General features: G+C 41.6%; 1 protein-coding gene and 1 long non-coding RNA gene across 2 annotated transcripts; one reads left to right on the plus strand and one right to left on the minus strand.

Annotated features, from left to right (window-relative positions):
* Positions 1-1,110: 1,110 nt before the first annotated feature.
* LOC140687271 (uncharacterized) lies at positions 1,111-23,269 on the plus strand. Its single transcript, XR_012061462.1, has 3 exons — positions 1,111-1,249; positions 4,525-4,622; positions 21,822-23,269. It is a non-coding gene; the product is annotated as an uncharacterized lncRNA (long non-coding RNA).
* LOC102543292 (large ribosomal subunit protein eL19-like) lies at positions 2,581-3,228 on the minus strand. Its single transcript, XM_072943587.1, has one exon. The coding sequence runs from the start codon at positions 3,208-3,210 to the stop codon at positions 2,620-2,622; it is 591 nt and encodes a 196-aa protein (XP_072799688.1). The 5' UTR covers positions 3,211-3,228; the 3' UTR covers positions 2,581-2,619.

A 23,269-nucleotide genomic window follows, 5' to 3' on the forward strand; every position in this document is an offset into this window, starting at 1 on the left:
GGGACTTTTAAACTGGAATAATTAGAATGACCCACTCTGCCAACTTGAGGGCACAAATACGGCCACTTTTTCTTGATTTTCCACTCATTCAAGTCCTCACATGCCCATATTTGTACAAGGGCCAAAATTTCCCTTTTTATACCTCCTTTGACCCCTGGGATCAAGGGATAATTTGGGGTTAGGGCATCAGTGCAGTTCCAGTGTCACCATAGAGAAAACTAGAAAGTCTACATAGTTCCCTATAGCAATTGCTTCTCACAGCCACATGGTGTGGCTGCTGAAGACTGGTTCTGTATAATCCCCCAGATGCTTGTCCATCGCTGATGGTATCCTTGCTGGGTTACTGCACAGGTCGCAGTAGTGCACTCTATGGGCTTCATAGCACTTATCACATTTTAATTACATATTTGTTTACCGGCTTACTGTCTGATTCCCCCACAGTAGGTACATCCCATGAGTGCAGTTTCCATATCTGCTTTATTCATCACTACTGTATTTGGAGCAGAATAGGTACTTGATACATATTGCTTAAATCAATGTAAGAATGAAGAAATGCATGCATGCATGAATAAATGAAATGATGTTTCTGAAGCAATGAAGAGCCAAGACAGAGAAGGTGGTTTCCAGAGACAGAATCTGGACCCACCCCTTGAGAGATAAATGACAAATACTTGGCACCTATGCTTCCACTTCCCATTCCTTTGTCCATGGAGTCGCTGATCAGTCATGTCTTCTTTCTTTCCTTCTAAAGCTGAAGACAGTTTCTGAATCCTTGGTGCAACACCCAGCCATGTCCCATAGCAAATAGGGGAGGCAGACAAAATGAAAATTTTTGCCTTGCTTTCCCTGTGGTAATAGGATGCAAGGGAAAGTTCTCACTCTGGTAGTTTTTAAATATAGCCCCTAAATTCTTTGATACTACTCCTAGTAAATGATGGGGTCTATGTCTCCTTCCCTTGTGCCTGGGCTCTGTGAATGTTTGACTAATAAACATGGGAGAAATGATTCTGTACCAGTTTCCAGGCACAGACCTTAAGAAACTGGCAGCTTCCACTTTCTGTCTCTTGAAACTCTCGTTCTTGAAACTCAGCCACCATGCTGTGAGGAAGCCCAAGCCGCTTTGAGGAGAGTCCTACGTGGAGAAGAACTGGCAGCCAGCACCAGCATGCCAATCATGAGGGTGAGCCATCTTGCAAATGGATCCAGCAGCCTCAGTGGAGCTGTACCAGCTGACATTGCTTATGTAAAGGTGAGCAGTCCCTCTTGAATCAGCTCATGAGAGAAATAAATGGTTTCTGTCTTAAGCCACTAAGTTTGGAGTTATGTTATCCATCAGTAGCAACTGGGACACTCATGAAACTTCAGCCTCACCTTTTTTCCTACCCCATAATCAAGTTTGACTCACTTTCCCTGCCCTACATGCCAAGTCCCCCTCTGAGTCTGCATTCTTGAAAGGCAGCTTATATCTTATCCCATCCATAGCATGGGGTGGGGGACTTATTCTGCTTCCTGCACCTCCAGTCCTGGAGGAGGATTGCTTAACCTGTGGCCCTGGCCTTTCTGGTAGCCCAGGCTGAGACCTTGGATGTTTCATCATGGACGGTGACTTTTGAACTTGGGAATGAAATGTGGGTGTCATTTCAAGCCAGTTCCCAGCCCTTTCATTCCCTTGGCTGTTTTGTCAACACCTGAGCAGAGAACTAAAGCAGAGAACTTAGAAGAACTTAGCAGAGGTTGTTTGTCGGCTGGAGAAGCTGTGTGCCATGTCCAGTTCAGTGCTTCCTTGTCATACCCTGTCACTCTTCATGGATGCAAACTCCAAACTCAGGGGAACCATCTCCGAAGCCTCTGTTAAGTGGTTCTGAAACATATTTAGATGCTGTTTAGCCGCTTGGATGAGCCAGTGATGCCTCATTAATCTGACAAACTGTTGGAAACAAATTGGTTGTATCCTCCTGGCATTGGGCACCACCAGCCTCCTCACCTTAAAGATGCTTTGAATTTTAGGAGGCTAAGGGAGCCTGGCTTTGGAGCTAGACAGATTTAAATTCAAATTCCAGCTTCATGATGTGAATCTCTCATATTCCTGAGAACTTGGGCAGGGAATGTCATCTCCTTGATCCTGGGTTTTCGTATCTGTTCATGGAGATAATGCCAGCCTCAGAAAGTAGCTGTGAGGAGTCAGTGAAATAAGGCACACAACACAGATTTAACCTGTGTACTAGCCAGCCCCTTGAGATTGACCCAGGATGGGCTCAAACCTTCCACTTGCCCTCTGTGCAGGTTAATGCTTTTTAAGGGCTTGGAACAGTACCTGTTGGAAAGTGCCAGAGAAAGTCCTGTGAATTTTATGGCCACTTATGTGCACCTCTGACTCCAGGCTTCTGGTACATCTGTCTAGAAAGGTGGCGTGGTTTGCTGGTTAAGAGTATAAACTCTGGGCTCCAGTACTTACTCTTGGGCTAGTTAACTTCTCTGGGCCTCAGTTTCTTCATCTGTAAAATGGAGATGATAAGAACATCTACCTTTTTTTTTTTTTTTAACAGATAAAGGCTTGTTTTATTGAATGAGTGATCCATGTAATTGCCAAGGCCACTATGTACAGACAAGAGGAGGAGCTTATTTTTTGGTCTCTTCCTCCTTGGACAGAGTCTTGATGATCTCCTCCTTCTTGGCCTGGAGCCGCTCTTCACGGCGCTTCCGTGCTTCCTTGGTCTTAGACCTGCGGGCCTCGGCCTGGTCAGCCAGAAGCTTCTTGCGAGCCTTGTCTGCTTTTAGCTTGTGGATGTGTTCCATGAGAATCCGCTTGTTTTTGAACACGTTACCTTTCACTTTCAGGTACAGGCTGTGATACATGTGACGGTCAATCTTCTTAGATTCACAGTACCTTCTGAGCAGCCGGCACAGAATTCTCATCCTCCTCATCCAGGTTACCTTCTCAGGCATTCGAGCATTGGCAGTACCCTTTCGCTTTCCTATGCCCATATGCCTGCCCTTCCGGCGGGCTAAGGTGTTTTTCCGGCATCGAGCCCGGGAATGGACAGTCACAGGCTTTCGGATGATCAACCCATCTTTGATCAGCTTCCGGATCTGCTGACGGGAGTTGGCGTTGGCGATTTCATTAGTCTCATTGGGGTCCAACCAGACTTTTTTCTTGCCACAGCGGAGGACACTGGAGGCAAGCCTCTTCTGAAGCCTGAGCATACTCATGGCTGCGGCTGCAGTGCCGAAAGGCTACCTTTCTTATTTATTAATTGAAGTATAGTCAGTTACAATGTTGATTTCTGGTATACAGCATAATGTTTCAGTCATACATATACATACATATATTCATTTTTATATTCTTTTTATTATAGGTTACCACAAGATATTAAATATAGTTCTCTGGGCTATACAGAAGAAGCTTTTTAAAAAATCTATTCTGTATATAGTATTTAATATTTGCATATTTCAAACTCCCAACTTATCCCCTCCCATGCCCTTTCCCCCAAGAACGCCTCCCTGTCAAGGTTGTAAAGGGGGAGTAAGCCACTGTGTGTAAAGCACCCAGAACAGATATAGTGCTATATTGGGGTTAGTGGTGATGATTCTGCACTATGTTTATCAGATGTTAAATTTCACTCCTTTAATTCCCACACAGAAACTCCCACTCAAATATGTTTGTATGAGTATTGCAGAGCTTACAAAAAGTATTTGAATGCAATGGGCCAAGGAGGAATTTATTGCTTGTGACATAACAACTTCAAGTTGTCTTTGGACATGGCAGTTGCTAAGCTTCAGCCGTGCCTTCAGCGACAGCCCCTCACCACATCATCCCATAGGGTCTCCATCCTCTCACCTCTGGCTCCTTGCTTCTCTCCCTCCAGTTACCTCCATCTCTTCTCAGCCTTCTACCTTGAATCACCTTCACTCCTGTCCAAATTCTTTTCCCTCTTATATGCAAAATGACTCTCTCTCCCCAGCCCTTACTTCTTCTTTTTTTCTTTCAGGGCACTGCAACCTTTAATCATTATTCAGCTTTTCATTTTGAATTTCAACATTGGCTCATTTGCAGGAGCCGGGGTAGTTCCACATACTGAATCTACTATTATATTCTACCATTTCTTATCCACTTTGTTTGCAGTAACCACTTTTATGTAGTCTTTTGGTTTGCATTTTTTCATTTTTCTATTTGAAGTCAGAGAAACCTTAAAGATTCCCCTCTACCAGTTCTACCATGGATATCCAAAAAGTTCGAAGATTATTTACTGAGTAAATAGTCTTATTTTCCTCCAGCCCCTACTTCTTGGATAGCGCATCCAGCATTCCCTAAGGTGCTCAGCAGAACACAAATGAGGCCTTCCATTTAATTGACCCCCTTTCCTGGAAGGCAGTTGGAGTTATAAAAAGAAATGCTATGTCTTGCTGTAGGGATGTAAGGACTACAATTGATACAGTATAAATTACACAGGTTCAACTATTAGATAACAGTTATATGCATTATTTTACATTTACCCTATTACCCTTTTTACTCCCTTTCTCTAGACCTGGGATCTTACTGCACACCAGAAAGAGCCACAGTTGAATGGGAAGAGAAACCAGAGAAGTTAATTCCTAAAGATTCAGATCCTGGTGATTAAAAGGTAATTATGCAAAAATTTCAAGGGTAATTTTGACAACAGGTAATTTTCACCTTACAGTGTTGAAGTTAGGGCACAACCCCCATGTGAGATAGAAATCTATAGCTCAGTAAGTCTACATGGCCTTTGCCTAGAAGAAAGAGAATCAGGTTTTTAGTAGAACAAGAAAATAAAAGTGAACATGAAATCTTTACACAATTATTTGAAAAAGAGAACTCTGATTTTGGCTATGTATTTTCCCAAGTTTATGTGGACCTTTGTTTCACCTACAAACACAGAGAAATGCTGGATAGAAATCTTAAAACATATCCTTTTAAAACATAGCTGAGTTTAGAAGGAGGGGAGATGATCCTTAAGTGCCTGAAAATAAGAGTGATCTTAAAGCAAGAACAGTAAACTCTCAGCTGATGTTGTAGCAGCCGCCAGGGCATATCTATGGACTTTAAGGACTATGGACAGAGGTTTTAATACTCATACAGTCAGGAGATACGGCCTTGGGGTACCTGTGAAACAGTGATCTGGAGCTAAGATCCGTTTGAGTCAAAGCTGGAGTCTGGAAGGACTGTCCTTCCTGTGAAAAGGGGAGAAGAATCCTCCAGCTCAGAACCAGAACAACAGACTTGGGGACAGGACAGGTGTCTAGGACGAGAATCCAGACACAGTGGACAGGGCACAACCCCATTTGTCAGTGTGGGAGCACGAATAGGGGAAAATCTATGCTGAGTCTCAGAGTACAAGACTGAGTAATAACAATGAGAATAACACTGGCTGTTTACTGTGCACCTACTACATTCTACACACTTCATGTTTAATTCTCGCAACAACTTGATGAGTTGGGTACCATTGATGTTGGCATCAGAAGGCTGTTTTCGGGTTTGAACGATGTCAGGGTGAGAAAGTGGTGGCCTCCTTGCTCCTCCTGGGAGGGCTTTCACGGGATAGTTGAGGCACACTCTGGAGATAATTTCTCAACCCAGTGATTTTTAAATTGTGCCTGGTGGAAATTCAGGGGCTGTCTTAGGTAACTAGGGGAGGGTTTATTCTGTGAGGCTTTGCCGCACCCATCCTCCCTTCAACCAGAGCAGTTCCACTGGAACCTTTTTTACACATTGTTCTCCTCCCTTGTGAGATTTGCTTCACCAAAAGGGTTCTGTAGCAAAAAATCATAAACAAAACTATAGTAAAAAAAAAAGGAAAAACATTTTTAAAGGGATAGTCAGATGAATGGTCTAATTGCTGTCAGACAGCTGTCCCTCATCCTTACAGCATCCCGTGATGCTAATAATGTTGTTAGCCTTTATTTTGCTCCTGCTGGACTGTAAGCTTGCAGGGACTTTGTTCTTCGTAGTTTCCCCAGCATCTGGCCAGAAGAGATTCTCTACAAATGTGGGAAAAGAAATTATACCAGGATTTCTTCTCCCCTGGTATACCCAGGAAACCTGCCTGGAAGAGACTTGGAAGATGGGCTCTGTCCACAGGGTGTAGGCTGCGTTTTGCCCCTGGAGGCCTCTCCCATGGCAGAAAGAGAATAAAATTCTGTTTCCTGATCATTATATTTACCACAAAGGGAAAGCAGGCTCTGCCTCTAGAAAAGCCTTAATTGCAGCTTTATAAAGAGCCTCCACAAGCAGAAAAGGGGGAAAATTAATTGGTCTTCCAGGGAGCAGCTGAACTGAGGTCTGGTAATTGAATTTCACAATGGATGCCTCCCTCTGGGTGGCCTGTGTGTGATCTGGAAGGGATTTTTGAAGTTTTCCTCATGTAAATGGTTTGGGCTCCTCAAGGTTTACAGTTTTTGGTGGGTATTACTCATTTACACTTTCATCTTGGACAAGATAAAGGGAAATTTACATCATCTAACAAATTCTAAAATGATAGAAGGAGAAGACAAAGGGGTTGTGGAACCTGTCTTCATCTTGAGATGCATTTGGCAAATCCTTTACAAAGGTTTGAAGAGCTAGTTCAGAGAATAAATTGTTACTCAAGTACAGGCTACCTCAGAGTGAAGCTGCAGACCCTGCTGGGAGGTACCAGAGCTTGGGGATTTTGTTCCAAAATGCAGGATGTTAGGTGAGATCAGGGGAGGCAAGGAATATACCAGGTCACGATAATAATCGATACCTTGAACTTGTAGCTATCTACTGAGATGCCCCACTGAAGATTTAACTAGCATAGTGACCTGGTGAGGACTTAATTTGTGTGTTTTCCATCTCAACAAAACAGTTACCAGCAAATCACCATGTACTTGGGAAGGGCATACAAGGTAAGCCCCAACCACTGCCACCACCAGAATGGGTATCAGACCTTTTGGGTTTCTAAAGTCTAAGTCAGCACTAGAAACATAAAATACGTTTCTAGAGATATATGGAATAAATAGAAATATAATATGAGCCACAAATGTGAGCTACATATGTAATTTAAAATTTTCTAGTAGCCACATTAAAAAAAAAAGAAACAGATGATATTAATTTAATAATATATTTTATCTGACCCAATATATCAAAATTATCATTTGGACATGTTATCAATATAACATTATTAATGAAGTATAAAAAATATAATGTGGAACATGATGTATGTAATGTAAAACAGTTTACATTTAAATATGCATTTTTAATCTTTTATTTTTATGCTTTTTTTCTTGAAGTATAGTTGATTTACAATATTATGTTAGTTTCATGAATGTAGCACAATGATTCAGGTTTGTTTGCAGATTATATTCCATTATAAGTTATCACAAGATATTGAGTATAATTCCCTTTGCTATACAGTAGATCCTTGTTGCTTATCTATTTTGTGTATAGTAGTTTTTACCTGTTAATCCCATATCCCTAGTTTTTCCCTCCTCCATCTTTTATTTTTCTTTTATATGATTTCTTGTTTGTACTAAGTCTCTGAAATCCAACATGCATTTTTAGCTTACAGCACATCTCAGTTCACACTAGACAGCTTTCAAGTGCTCAATAGCCACATGTGGCAGGTGACTTCAAATTGGGCTGTGCAGATATAGTTCTTCCTGTAGGCAGTGAAGCCAAGGAATAGAATGAACACTTTGTGATTCAAGGGTTACAAAGGAGACTGAGGAGGCTTCCAAGAAAGTTGATTGAAATGCCCTAATAGCATGTTCCTTCTCTAATACTTAAGAATATTAAAAAAAGAATAATAAAAGCAGGAAAAAATAAGCCAAAACCACAAACTGGCAAACTAAACAAAACTGACAGTGTTATGGGTTAAACTATGACTCCCCAAATTTATATGTTACTGTCCTAACCTCCAGTGCTTCAGAATGTGATCTTTTTTGGAGATAGGGTCTTTACAGAGATAAACAAGTTAAAATGAGGTCACTGGGGATGGGGTGAGTATATAGCTCAGTGCAAGAGTGTGTGCTTGCTTAGCATGCACTAGATCCTGGGTTCAATCCCTAGTGCCTCCATAAAGAGGAGAAAAAAAGAAAAAAAAAAGGCTATTAGTATGAGCCCCACTACAGTAATGATTGATGTCCTTATAAATAAAGAAAATTTGACAAAGAGACCAGCATAGAGGGAATACCATATGACGAGATAGAGGCAGAAGACAGCCAACTACAGGCCAGGAGAGAGGCCTGGCCAAATGGTGCTGGGACAACTGAATATCCACAAGCAAAAAGATCTTACCTCACACCATATATAAAAATTAACTCCAAATGTATCAAACATCTAAATATAACAGGTAAAACTATAGATCTCTTAGAAAGAAAACAGGTGAAGATCTTTGTGACCTTGGATTAGGCAATGGTTTCTGATACATAACATCGGCAGCACAAACAGCAAAAGGAAAAACAAATAAATTGAGGTGGGTAGGGTATAGCTCAGTGGTAGAATGCATGTCTAACACTCACGAGTTCCTGGGTTTAATCCCCAGCACCTCCATCAAAACAAAAATAAAAATAAAAACAAAAACAAAAACCTAGTTACCTCCTGCCCAAAATGAACTAGTTAATTAAATAATAAAAAAATTTTTTTAACCAGATAAATTAAACTTAAAATTTAAAAGATTTGTGCCACAACAGGAAAAAGACAACCTACAGAATGGAAGACTGTATTTGTAAATCATTTATCTGGTAAGTCTAGTGTTCAGAATACACAAAGAATTCTTACAACTCAATTAAAAAAAAAACCAATTAAAAAATGGTCGAGTATTTGAGTAAACATTTCTTCAAAGAAGAAATACAAATTGCCAAGAAGCACATAAAAAGATGTTCAACACCATTAGTTATCAGGGAAATGCAAAGCAAAACCACAATGAGGTACCACTTCACAATTCCTAGCGTGGCTATAAAAGAAAAGGGAAAAAATGGCTAATAAGTGTTGGGATTGATGGGGAGAAATGGGGACCCTCATCCATTACTGATGGGAATGTAAAATGGTGTAGTCACTTTGGAACAGTCTAGTAGTTCCTCAAAGGGCTAAACATATAGCTATCATAAGACCTAGCAATTCCACTCATAGGTTTCATCCAAAAGAACTAAAAACATGTTCATATTAAAACTTATACACACATGTTCATGGAGACATTATTCATAATGGCTAAAATGTAGAAACAATCCAAATGTCCATCAACTGATGAATGGATAAGCACATTGTTGTATATTCTTATAATGGAATATTATTCCAGCATAGAAAGGAATGAAGTACTGAAACATGATGCAACATGGATGAACCTTGAAAAAATTGTGATAAATTAAAGAAGCCAGCCACAAAAGGCCACATAATGTATGATTCCATTTATATGAAATATTTAGAATAGGCAAATCCATAGAGACAGAAAATAGGTTAATGATTGTCAGGGGCTAGGGAGGTGGGGAGGGAAGGAATGGAAAGGCTATAGGATTTCTTTTGGGATGATGTTTGCACAATTTGTTGAATATACTAAAACCCACTAAATCATATACTTTAAAATGGTAAATTTTATGTAGCTTATAGCTCAAAAAAAAAATGCCTAGAGAGAAATCCATGAAACATTGTTAGAATACTATAAAACTGATTAAAAACCTGTAAATTATAAAATAATTTTATAAAAATATAAAAATAAATTGTAAAAACATGTAAAAATATATAAATAACAACGTTTGGGAGGTAAAATGAGAAGAAAGAGTGTTTGTGTCATCATTTTTCTTTTTTTTATCATTTTTTATTGATTTATAATCATTTTATAATGTTGTGTCAAATTCCAGTGTTCAGCACAATTTTTCAGTCATTCATGGACATATACACACTCATTGTCACATTTTTTCTCTGTGATTTGTCATAACATTTTGTGTACATTTCCCTGTGCTATACAGTGTAATCTTGTTTATCTATTCTACAATTTTCAAATTCCAGTCTATCCCTTCCCACCCTCTACCCCCATGGTAACCACAAGTCTGTATTCTCTGTCTGTGAGTCTATTTCGGTCCTGTATTTATGCTTTGTTTTTGTTTGTTTGTATTTTTTTTTTTTGTTTTTTAGATTCCACATATGAGTGATCTCATATGGTATTTTTCTTTCTCTTTCTGGCTTACTTCACTTAGAATGACATTCTCTAGGAGCTTCCATGTTCATCATTTTTCAAAGTGGGGAGATAAACAAAACTGAAACATATGGTTTAAAATAAAAATATAGTCACCACGACCTTACTGTTTTTGTAATCTCTCCTTTGTAAATTTAGAGGGATATTTTAAGAAATGATTACTTGAAGTAAAGAAACTTTAACTTTCAACAATCCCTTTAGTTTCTCTCTAGTTCCTTTTTTTTTCAAGTAAATTATAATAAAAATAAGTGTAATATTTTAAATTAAAATTGAATCTATAATATAATCGAATTTTAATAAAATATTTCTATCTCATCTTCCTAATTTTATATTGGCATATAAAGATGTTTCAAATAATGTTCATATCGTGTAATTTCTAGACCACATAATTTGGTGTGATTTTTTTTTTTCTACTTTCACCTTTACCTTTTTCTGCTTTATTTGAAATTCTTCATAATAGAATGGTGTAATTTTCCCAAAACAATAGAGTTCATTTTCTAAATGACTGGAAGACAATATGCCAAGATATACATCTACATCTAGCCTGATCATCGACACTGGGAAATTAGCAAAGTGAGAAAAGGTTTTTTTCACTGCTCATGTAATTTATAAAACCAGCTTACCATTGGTGTCAGTGCCTGTGCAATTATACATATAACCCAGATGTACCCTAGAGTCTCTCACCATGGGTGAGCTCACTAAGATTGACTCAGATTCCAGGGCCATGGTCTATAGGTCCACAAAGCTGTCTCCAAGAGTCTGGAGACTGCAGGGGTCCACATGCTTGGTAACATCTGCCTCCTGGGGTCTGGTTCTGGCATGAATCTGTGTGACCCAGATGTGAAACTCAGTCACACACACAGACAAATAACCACCCAAATCACAAAAAGCATTCAGGGGTAAAATTAGATTTTTTTCTCAGTTGCTAAAATTTTTAAATACTGAAAAGAACAGAGAGTAATCTGACAAACACCAGTGCCTTCCAAGTCTCAGAATTTAATGCCACCATTTTATAGTTTTTGCTTCTAATTTTATAAATCTAGTAGGGTTAAAAGTGAAATCTCCTGTATACACTGCCCTTCCCAAAGGAATTCACCATCAGAAATCTGGTGTCTGTTCTTCCAAATTTTGTTTTCGTACTTTCACTGCATGTATTTATGTATCCATAAATGCTTTTAACACCATTTTGTGTGATTTAAAAATGCACGAAAATACTGTATTTTATTTTCTGCAACTTGCTTTTTTATGTAGTGAGTTTTAAAAAACTGCAATTGGTTCATTCAAAAGAAATAATATGAAGAACATATTCTTCCCCCAGTTATCTAGATTCCCTGGTGGTTATTGTTGCTGTAGTTTTTTTACATAAAGATTCTGGATAACTCACTTGGCTATTCAGAACTGCAATAATGTGTTTCTGAGATCTGTCTTTGATGTTATATGTATAGATATAAATATACATCTAGTTCATTCATATTAACTGTTAGTATTTTATCATATGACTATTTATAAATTCATCTCTCTAAAAGCTCTACAATTAAGATTTTTCCAAATTTCCCCTGTTATAGACAATGTTGCAAAGGGCAAACATTTTTGTACACATTTCCTGGTGCACACGTGCAAGAATTTCTCTATAAAAACCTAGAAGTGGGATTGTACTGCGCTAGATAAATAGGACCAAAGTTCTCTCCAAAGTAGATGTGCGGGTTTACACTTCCACCGGCAGAGTGAGAGGTTCCTGTTTTGTTTAAGGAGATTTTCTGAAGATTGAAAGGGATGCAAATAAACAGAGAAGTGGTTACTTCAAGGAAATGCAAAGAAATTCAAAATAACCATTAGGCTTATGTGTGCTTAAATGTCCTTCTGCCACCCCATCTCTGTGCATACAGACCCACACCCACAGGGGTGCTGGGGGTGGGGTGGGATTCCATCTGCTGCTTCAACCCATATTGTTCCCAGTCACGTACCATCACGCTGACAACTTTCCAACTTTCTCCTCTTTATCTCCTTTTTATGCTTCCACCCCCAGTCGCATCTATCTACCTCCTTCACTGGGGCAAAAAATGAATTCCTCCCATTTTCTCATGGAAAGTTGCTTAATTAACCCTTGTGTTACTTGGGGCCTGATGCTCTTGCCCCAATTTTACTTTCTGTCTTATCAGGATGGTTTCTCAAATACAGTTCCCTCTTGTATTAGTTAGGAATTGCTACATAAAACAAACCCACTCAAAATTTAATCCTATTTATTAGCTCGTGATTCTCTGGGTCAGCGATTTGGGCTGGGCTCAGCTAGGTGGTATTTCTAGTCTTGGCTAAGTTCTTTCGTACATTGTGGTCAGCTAAGTGGCTCTGCTTCTGGGAGGTGGTTGGCTGTTGGCTGGGGAATAGCCGTGACTTGGCCTCATGTCTTTTCTGCTCCAGCAGGCTAGCTTGGACTTGTTCTCATGGCAGTGGCAGGCTCCAAGAGTGAGAGCAGAAGCCTGCAAAACTTCTGGAGGCTCAGGCTCAGAACTCGTACATCACCACTTCTGCCTCATTCTGTTGACCAAAACAAGTCACAGGGCCAGCCTAGATTGCAGGAGTGGAGAAATAGACCTCATCTCTTGATTGGAGAAGCTACAGAGTCACATTCTAATGGGTATGGACGTAAGGGGTGTGTTTGTGTAGGAGTGCAGGTTGGGCTCTCTGGAAAGTAAACTGTGAGATGGAGATTAGCATGCAGGAAGTTATTTGGAGAGTGCTCTTGGGATCAACCCCCGTGGAGGAGAGAGGAAGGAATAGGATGGAGCAGAGGGAGAAGTTGAGCTATGATGTTAGAACAAAGGCCTCAACTGACTCCAAGGGGAGCTCTGAAGCTGGGATAGGTGTTCAAAGTCGTTCTGAGTTGAGGCAAGGAGACCATGTCTCTATGCTCCCAAGTTGATCAATCATTGTATGCAGGCTGCCTCAGAAAGGCAGCTGCCAAGGGGATTCTCAAAAAAGGCTTACAGCTAAGGGTCATTGTCAACAGTACTCCCAGCAGCTGGTGGAATAAGTCCTTTATTCCTCAGGAGGGGTGGGGTGGGGTGTCTGTGTGGAATAGCAGAGTCCTCAATGCTGCCACATCTCCCTAAGACTCGTGGTGCTAATTTTTTTGAGAACGTGATTGTAACTTGTTTTATATGTATACATTAAACATTTGTAATCACTTATTAAATGTGTTGCCTTAACTGCGCATAGATTTTATATGATCACGATGCTAAATGTCACTCCTTTGAGCTCAGTCTTCATAGTTCCATTGCTCATTTATCAAGGTCATCCGCTCAAAACTTTAAGGAATAATGAGAAACTTTTCTTTCTCCCCCAGAAATTTAGGCAAGAACAGTTTCAAACCATGCTGGCAATGGAGTCACCAAAATGTAATTAAGGTAGAGATGTTATGTTGATGTTGTTCTTTGCAGTAAGAGGAGCGAGAGGCTAAGATCTGGGTTATAAATCTCTCAAAGGGGAATGTGGGAAACCAGGGTGGAAATTTTTGGCTGGAAGAACGAGTTGTGAGATAAAGGAGAGAATGAGTGAGGCATTGAAGGATAAAGAAGCAGATCCCTCAGGGTGGCTCTTGAGATTTAGGCAGACTTTTTATGCTTTGAAAAGGCAAGTTGCTGGTATGGAAAAATTCCAGAGGAGTCACCAAGTCAGAATTTGGCAAGTTGGATGGAGAATTGTTTCTACCTGTGGCAAAGGAGAGTCTCTGTGACCACACAGAAGAGACTCTGCTTCTTGGAAACAAAATGCACTGACTTTTAATGTGGAGTCTGACATAGCTGTGAATTTACAGAACAAGCCAAAAAGGAGGAAATTACAGAGTAGTCAGCAGGAAGGCCTGAGAGAACCACAGAATGTCAGGGGTCCTCAATTTAAAGTGGAGAAAACAGTCCAAATTGATCAAGTGATGGGGCCAGGATCCCATCATGGGTTGCTGGCTCATCTGTTTAGCTCTCCAGATTGACCCTCCACCCTCTCCCACCCAGGAGATCCTGTGCCCTAGAGGCTCCCCCCTATGGAATATGATCCTTTACTCTCTGGCTTCCTGTTGGGTTTGCCTAATGGGAGGCACCTACAGAAGACTAGAGGATGGAAGGAAAGAGAAATGAAGGTATTTGCTTCCCCAGCTCCCTCAGTACTGGAGCCACAGACTGGAACCATTCTAGAAAACCCTCTTCTACAATTCCAGTTCTTTCCACATTCCCGTAAGCAACCCCTCTCCTTGCTCTTTCAGGTCTGGAGTCAAAATGCTTTCCCTAACTGTTGCAATCTCTGAGATGTTTCCTCATCCCTTACTGGTTTCCCTGAAGTCTTCTTGCACCGTTATGAATTCTTTGTTCTCCTTGATTCTTCCATTTGAGTGTGCTTTCTCTTTCCTAATGCAGCCCTGAATGACATATCACTTGGGCTAGCCAGTGTAAGAATTTTCATGCATAGTTGTCCCTTTTGGCAACTCAGACTCAGAAACCCATACTTATATCTGGAGAATCTCCCACCATATGAGTCTTAGTGGGAAGTAGAGTTTACTTCCCATAGTAGAATGTGGAAGTGCTAGCTACTTGCTTTCCCAGCCTCCCTTACAACTAGGGTTTGGGCATGGAACTTAGGCTCAGGCATTTAGAGGTAAACATTAGGCTTTGATTGAGGAGTCAGTGACATGAAGACACAGAGACAGTGGAAAGACCCAATCTGGTGATGTGGCCATAAAAGCGGCAATATTCATCTCTGGGGTAACCCCAGGCAATAGGGCCAGTGGCAGTTCCTAGCGTCAGATGTGAACTTTTAGCAGGGTTAGAAGGGTGAGTTGAAGGGTCTGGAATTCTGTGAGAGGGGTTGTAGGGTCTTTACCAGACTAATCTTATGCTTCTGCCACTGTGGTGGCCAGTCTGGTTCTCTAGCCTTCCCAGCAATGCTGAAACCTCTCCAGTATCTATTTCACTGATTCTTCTTCTGCTGAAATCTACCAGAGTCAGTTTCTGTTGCTTGCATTTATGAATCCCAACTGGTGGAGGTTTCCTTGGGTGGAGTGCATCTAAGCCTCACGAGGAACCAGTGAACAGCCAGGGCCCACAGCAGCCACTCTCCGCCTCCTATTTGGGTCCCTCAGGTTCTCCCACTTGCTCTCTGTGCATCTGTCACATCCTTCTCCAGCTGTGGATTTGTCTTCTTTCATGAGAAGGCAGTATAGTCTATTGGTTGGGAAGCACCCACTTTGAGGTCAGAATGCTTGAGTTTGAATCCTAGATGTATAACTTACTGACTGTGAGACTTTGGTCAAGTTACTCACTTTTCTCCTCTTCTGTGCAATGATCATAGTAGGGTCTTCTTGTTTTGAGGACTAAATAAGATAACATATGTAAAGCCCTCACCAAGCTACTTGGCTCATAGTAACCATCAATAATTGTTCCTATTGTTATCTTCACGCAGAATTATCATCATCATCATGATTCAAGGGCCTTATGGAGACTAATTAGAGCAAATGCCTTAAACTCCAGTGCCAAAAGGAGCCAGGCAGGGAACAGGAATAAGTAACGTGGAGCCACGTGTAAGAACACACTGGGGCAAGGTGAGGACTATCGAATATGGAAGAATGTGTCTGTCTAGAAGGAACAGCCACTTCTCAGCAGCAGCCATTTATTGCCATGTGGAATGTGAGCCCAGAGATTCCAGACCTTCCACTATTCGAAGAGAAGCCAGAAATCCAGATTTTTGTGGGAAGCTTGATGTTTCTAATATCAGTAATGAAAAAACACTATACAGTCCAAACAAAACCTTCCCAGGGCCATGATGGGCTACTGATCCCAGTTTGTGTGTTCTGAATGCAAATCTCTGGGTTCAGTTGAAATTCACAGGGAAGAATCCGGTTTAGTCCTGCCTCAATCAGCTATGGCCACAGTCCACTCGCCACCCAGCAGGGAATATGGTGAAAACTCTCCAAGAAACAGATGTGGGCAAGTAGGTGGTGACGAGCCCATTTCAGAGAAGAGAGGCCAGGACTAAGGAGGTTCCCCAAAAGTTGCTTCTCTGTGGATGACAGGCGTATTAAAGGCAAATGCATCAGGAATGTGATAACCCAGTGACTGCAATCTTAAGATAGGGGCTTATTTATCTTATGTAAAAATGTGTCCAGAGGAGGCAAAATAGGATTAGTACAGAGGCTCAGATATAGCCACATGATTCCAGACTCTCTGCATCTTTCCACGCCTCCATTTTAATATGTAGGCTTTTGTTGTCGTGCTTGTCACCTCATGGTTGCAAATGGCTGCAGCTGTGACGATCACAACTGTGTTTCAGGCAGGGAGAAAAGGAATCAAGAAGTAAGGGGTGGTCCTTATGTAAGGATTTCCCACAGATCTCCAGCATATTTCTTCTTCCATCTCATTGGCCAGAACTGACTCACACACGTATACCTAGCCACAAGGAAATTGGAAGGTGAATATTTTTAGCTTGGTACATTGCAGCCCCAAATAATATCAGGGTTCTTTTCATTAGGAACAAGCAGAAAATAGACCTTGTGTAGGCAATAGGTGCCTCTGCCACTCCCTTTGAATAGGTACTATGGACCAGACCCTGGCTAAGCACTGGACACACCAGGCTGAAAACCACAGCCTGCACTGCAGAAAGATGCAGAAGTGATTGTGAAACCTCATGCAGCTGGGCCGGGTTCCAAAGTGAGAAAATCTGCTTCTGGTTCCTTACAGGTCCTCTTAGCCTCTTATCCTTCCTGACCCCTCCTTGGCCCTCCTGCTGTCAGTGTGGCCCCACCATGGCCCAAGCATGGTGGGTAGAATGTGTGATTAACACCAGTAGCAGTTTCAGGAGGCACCCAAGAGACGTTCCAGAGAGAAATATGTAACCGGCACATCTGGTTTATAATGTATATTAATCCCTGACATGTAATTTGAGTAATATATGTAAAGCAAAAAGTCCAAGTGCTGATTTAGGAGCCTTATTATTACCCTGTCAGCAGAATTCATGTTCTATTTGCACAGCACTCCGGGTCCAGCATCTCATCTAGGGCAGCAGGAAGGAGAAGGCTTTCTGATGGATGCCAGCTGATGGCAGAGGCCCCCTGCTGATGGGGATGGGGCATCAGTCAAGTGCTTGGAGTCCCTAGGAAGGGTTGGCAGGAGCTCATCTTGGCAAAGAGGACTGTGAAACTAGACCAAGTTACAGCTGGAGCTAGGGGCAGATCCATCCCCACCCTGCAGAGGAAGAAGTCTAAAAAACTGTGGGCTTTGAGGTTTAAAGCCAGCTCTGCCACTTTCTCACCATATGACTTTGTGTAAGTTGCTTCTGCTCTCTGGGCCTCAATTTCCTATCTGTAAATGGGAATCATAATAGCATCCATCTAATAGAACTGTTGTGACGTTTAAATAAAGACAAATAACAACAACAACAGAAAACAACCAGGTACTGAGCATTAACTGTGGGCCAGTAATATTCCAAATATTCTACATTTATTATTATCACCAAAACTTGGATCCATCTTCTTACCACTTGAAAGCCAGTACAAAGAGAGGCAGGTGCTGGTAGAAAGGAAGGTTTGCTTTATTCCAGAGACTGGCAATGGTGTGGGGTGGGGGAGGTGAGGGGATAGTACAGACTCATGTCCAAAGACCATCTACCCCCACAGCTGACAATCAGCTTTTAAAGGGGGAGATTTCAGGGGTGTATAGGCGGGGACAGTGGGCTACCTGCACAACAGCTCTGACAGTCATCCTGAAAGTGGTCATGCAGTGGTCAGATCAGCGAAATCGTGATTGTTTTAAGTACACTTAATCTTCAGCTCCAGGGTCGGTTTGTTCCCATTTCTTTGAGGCTCTCAGAAGTGTGGCAGCTTATGTCCTGGCTACAGTCTGGTCATCATGTAGTTAACTTTTTCCACCTGGTGGGAGTTTCAGTGTCTACAAAACAGCTCGAAGGATATGGCTTAGAATATTATGTATAGCCATTGAGGAGGAATTAAAGGTCCTTGACTTTAATGTCTAATAGTCCTTGACTATTTCCCTTTGTTTCTGTATTTTCTTCTTTGATTAAACTTACTCTTTGACTAAAGTTTTTCTACAGGCAAGAGGCAGGCAGAGGACATGGGGATAGTCTGTCCTGGGTAGACCCCATAGGGTCCTGCTCCATTTCATTATCTCATTGAATTCTCACAGCAACCTCATGAGGTAGATACTATTATGACCCCCAACTTACAGTTGAAGAAAATGAGGCACAGAGAGGTGAAGTAACTTGCTTAAGGTCACACAGCTAGTGATAGGTAGAGCTGAGGTTCAAGACACGCTGGCCCTTCAGCATGCCCTCTGAGATCCTTCAACAGACTGCTTTATGGGAAGCACTCAGGAAAGGGTAATTTTCTAGGCCAGTGATGTCCAACAGCTCTCCCTGTGATGATGGAAATGTTTTATACTTCTGTGGTGTCTGATACAGTAAGAACTAGCCACAGGTGGCTATTGAGCATTTGAAATGTGGCTAGCTTGACTAAGGATCTGAATTAATTTAATTCAATTCTAATTAACTGAAATTGAAATAGTCATTTGTGGCTAGTGGCCACTGTTTTGGACATGTAGTTCTAGGCTCCCTGACCCACTCTCACTCTTGCTGGAGGGCTTTAAGTCCTTACAACTGTTGGGCTAGGATCTCAGGGAGTTCAGTGGCTTGTGGGGTAGCAGTCCAATGATGGTTGTGTGAGCTGAACAAGGATGGTGATGGTTCAGTCCTTTCCAGTGCCAGTGAGAACATGCTCTGGGTATCACCTTGCAGAACACTGCTCCTTTAAGAAATGGGGGCTCAAGATCCCAAGCCTTTCAGAGAGCCCCTTAGTTGTAAGCACCAGAGAATCCTAGACACTGTCCCAGTCAGTGGGATTATATGACAGACATGGTCCCTACCCTCCTGGAATTGGCAGTCTAGTGGGGGAGAAGGATTTAGGCAAATGACTACCCAATTATTTAACAACAATTAATTAAAGTCACACCTGAGTGTATGCCAATGTCACAAGTGATAAAATGGCAGTTAGAGATAAGTGCCTTGGGAGTACTCAACAGAGAGCAATTAATTGTGTACGGGGCTTTAGGAGATGGACTGGTCAGAAAAGCATCCAGAAAGGCAGAGAACCTTGAATTTGGTCTTAAGGAGTTGGAGATTGTAAGGGCTAAGTGTACAGGAAGGTTGTTCCAGGTAGAAGGAACAGCATGGGCAAAGGCACAGAGGCGTGACAATACTTCAAGTGTTCAGATAAAAGAGAGCATCATGATTCAAGTTGGGGTGAGAGAGAGTGAGACTGGAAAGATCATTTGGGGACCACATTGCGAAGTCTTGAATGTCATGCTGAGCTGCTGACCTTTATCCTAGGGGAGAAAAGGGTTTCTAAGCAGGGGCGAGCAGTGAGATTTGTTTCAAATGGCAGGTTATGCTGCGCTGAAGAGTCTGGAGCTCTGCTGTTCTCTGGCTGGGTGAAGTCTTTCTGGTCTAATTCCACTCTTGTCTCCTCCAGTCCACTCTTCAAACAGGAACTAGAAGACTCTTTTTTGTTTGTGTGTTTGTTTTCTCATATGGCTCAAAAGCCAAAAGGGCCAACATTACAAAAATGTATACACCTCTCCCACCCACCCTCTTCCCCATCCACCTCTTCCAGCCCTCAGGGATTCATCAGGGAATCACCTGAAGTAATTTGGTGGGGATCCTTCCAGATTTCTCTGTGCATACAAATGCACTCTTCTGATCCTTTTTTCTTTCACTTAACAGTGAGATCTTTTCACGTCAGTAAAGAGAACATTTTCATGCTCTCTTTTTTTAAAAAAAGTTTGTAGATTCACATGAAGTTATAAGAAATAATACTGAGAGATTCTATGTATTGTTTATCCAGTTTCCTCAAATGGTGACATCTTGCAAGACTATGGTGCAATTTCACAACCAGCGTATTAACATTGATGCAGTCAACATACGGAACCACAAGGATCTTGGATGTTGCCCTTTTGCAGCAACACCACCTTCCTCCCCACGCATCCTCCTTCTCATCTTCCCTTACCCTGGCAACCAGACATCTGTTCTGCACTTCTATAATTTTGTCATTTGAGGAATGCTGTATGAATGGAATCATACAGTATGTAACCTTCTGGGATTTACTTTTAAACTCAGCCCAATTCCCAGGAGATGCATCCAGGTTGTGGGGCATATCAACAGTCTGTTCCTTTTTCTTGCTGACTAGTATGCAATAGAATGGACAGACCACAGCTCTTTTGACCATTCACCCATTGAAAGACATCTGGGCTGTTTCCAGTTTGGGCTATTACAAACAAAACTGCTCTGAACATTCATGTATAGATTTTTATGTAAATTTTCATTTCTCAGGGGATATTGCCCCAGAGTGCAACTGCTGGCTTGTATGGAAGTGGCATGTTTAGTTTCATAAGCAACTACCACAATATTTTTCAGAGTGGCTGTATCATTTTACATTTCTACCAGCAATGTATGAATGATCCAGTTTCTCTGCATTCTCACCAGCATTTGCCATTGTCACTGTTTTTCATTTTAGCTATTCTGATAGGCATGTGGCGATATCTCATTATGGTTTTGACTTACAGTCTCCTAATGGCTAATGATGCTGAGCATCTTTTAGGTGCTTATTTGCCCTCTGTTTATGCTCTTTGATGAAATGTCTGTTACATCTGTTTGTATCTTTTGCCCATTTTTCCAACTGGATTTTTTTTTTCTGTTGAGTATTGAGAGTTATTTATATATTCCAGATAGTCCCTTGTCAGACATGTGGACTGCAGCAATTTTCTCCCAGTCTGTAGCTTATCCTTTCATTCTCTGAAGAAGGTTTTTCCCAGAGCAAAAGTTTTTAATGAGTCCAATTTATCAGTTTTACCTTTTATGGATCATGCTGTTAGTGTCAAGTCTAAGAACTCTTTGCCTAACTCTAGACCCCTGTGTTAGTTTGCTAGGATTGCCATAACAAAGTAACAGAGACTGGGTGGTTTAAACAACAGAAATTTATTTTCTTACAGTTTTGGATTCTAGGAGTATGAGATTAAAGGGTTGGGAGGATTGATTTCTTCTGATGGCTTGTTTTATAGATGGCCATCTTTTATCTGTTTCTCCTCACATGGCCTCTTCTCTGTGTGAGTGTGTCCTAATCTCTTTTTATAAGGACACCAGTCATGCTGGATTAGGACCCATCCTAATGACCCCTCCCAGGGTTTGCTCTTAGAGCCCTGAGCCAATATGTAAGCCAATATGACTTCCCTGAATCCTGTAAGGAAGCCCAAGCAACATAGGTGGAGGTGCTGTGGTCAAGAGTCCGTACTGAGCCCAGCCTTTGAATAATCCCAGCCTAACTTATACATACTTTTAGTCTTGTTTATTCATATTTTTATGGTAACCTATTTTTTTGTTTAAATATGTCTTTAAAGAGGAATACATTAAAGTGTTTTTCTAATGCATATTGTAAATGATTGCTACTAAAATTTAAAATCATGCTCTTCCACGTGTCACCTGAAATCATCCTGTGACTCACCCAGGATACACCCCAGCTGCTAAGATCACTGCACTAAACTTTTATTCTGATCACAAGGGTCCCTTCTAACTTTCACGTTTGAGTATTTATGAGGTTCCTTTTCACAGGTTGGTGCTGCATGTTGCCCCCGGGGGCCCCTGCTCTCTGAAGGAGTTCACCAACTTCATTCCTGTGTAGTGCGTTGGAACAGTGAACATTCATGGGAGGTGACCCATGTCAGGAGCTGTGAAGGGTCTGAGAGTTTACCCGACTGACAAGCTGAGAAACGAGACTGCTTCCTGGCTGCTAGCAGAAGACAGAGTCCTGGGGCAGAGCCTGCCACTGTGTCACAGAGAAAGTGTAGCAAGAATGCCAGGCTTACTCTGATTCCTCATCTCCCAAGTCCCAAGGGATGACACAGGTCGGCCTGCATACACAGTGAGCTGTGTTAGAGGAGAATACTGCACTTGGAGGACCTATCGCTTTGACGGTGAACAGTAACAAGCCTGTTTTTTTCTGGGGAAAACATGACTTCATCCTTCAAGGTTGCCTGCTACAAACACAATCCTGGGAAATGGCCTGGGTAGAGGGTAGTCAGGGCCTTGCATTCTTGGCATATCCAGCAAGAATGTGCGTAGAAGCTTAGAGCCCATGGTGGACTACCTGTCCGGACAAAACACATCCACGAATATCCAAGCTTCAAGCCCCATGACCCAGGTCAGATAGGCTGAATCGTGCTGTGAGTTCCCAGAGCTAAAACTCCACCATCTCTCCCCGACTCCTGATTCCACTTTAAATGATTCCACTTAAGTCAGTAATAATAAGAGGTAAAGAATTTACTCACTTCAGAGTTTAACTTTTATTAGTAAGATAACTCAAATGCTGCTAGTCTTCACTAGTTCACATGTTCAAGGGAAATCACACTAATGTGCTGTATCAATTAGCTATAGCTTTAGTAACACCACATAACAATCAACCCCAAACTCTTGGTGGCATACGACAGAATTTAGTTCAGGGTTGTGACTTCCCTGGTAGCTGGGTGCCTCTGCTTCATTGCACAAGTTGGGTTGGGTGGCTCTGTTCCCTGTGTCTCTCATTCACCTCCCAGAACCAGTGGGCTAACCAGAACGTATTTCTCTCCTGATGATGGCTGAACTGCAAGAGGGCATGCCCAATTGCACAAGCATATTTCAAACCCATTGGCCAAAGCAAGTCTTGTGGCCAAGCCCAAAGTTAAGGGATAAGGACGTATACCCCATCCATGGAGGCGGAGCAAGGGGAGGAGATAGTCCTGAGGACAATCTCATCTATCGTCTATCAAAAAAGCCTGTGGTTCCTCTTCTCATTTTTCACTCACATAGGACCTCAAGCCCTGTTTACAAAGTCTCCCCCATGTTCTCCCTTCAATACCAAAGTATTAAAGTACAGTTGGCCCTTAAATGATGAATATTCACACAACAAATTCCTCTCCCATCTACCAGAATAGGACTTTAGAAAAACTTACGCTCATTTTTCTCAATTAACCAAAATTTCTTCCCAATAACAAAAAAGAAATAAAGCATTAATTCCAAGCTTA

Source organism: Vicugna pacos, chromosome 19 (genome assembly GCF_048564905.1).
Source record: "Vicugna pacos chromosome 19, VicPac4, whole genome shotgun sequence".
Lineage (NCBI taxonomy): Eukaryota > Metazoa > Chordata > Mammalia > Artiodactyla > Camelidae > Vicugna > Vicugna pacos.

What these genes read in the sequence shown, in the direction of transcription:
- LOC102543292 (XM_072943587.1), bottom strand. Translation starts at nt 3,210, where the DNA reads ATGAGTATGCTCAGGCTTCAGAAGAGGCTTGCCTCCAGTGTCCTCCGC.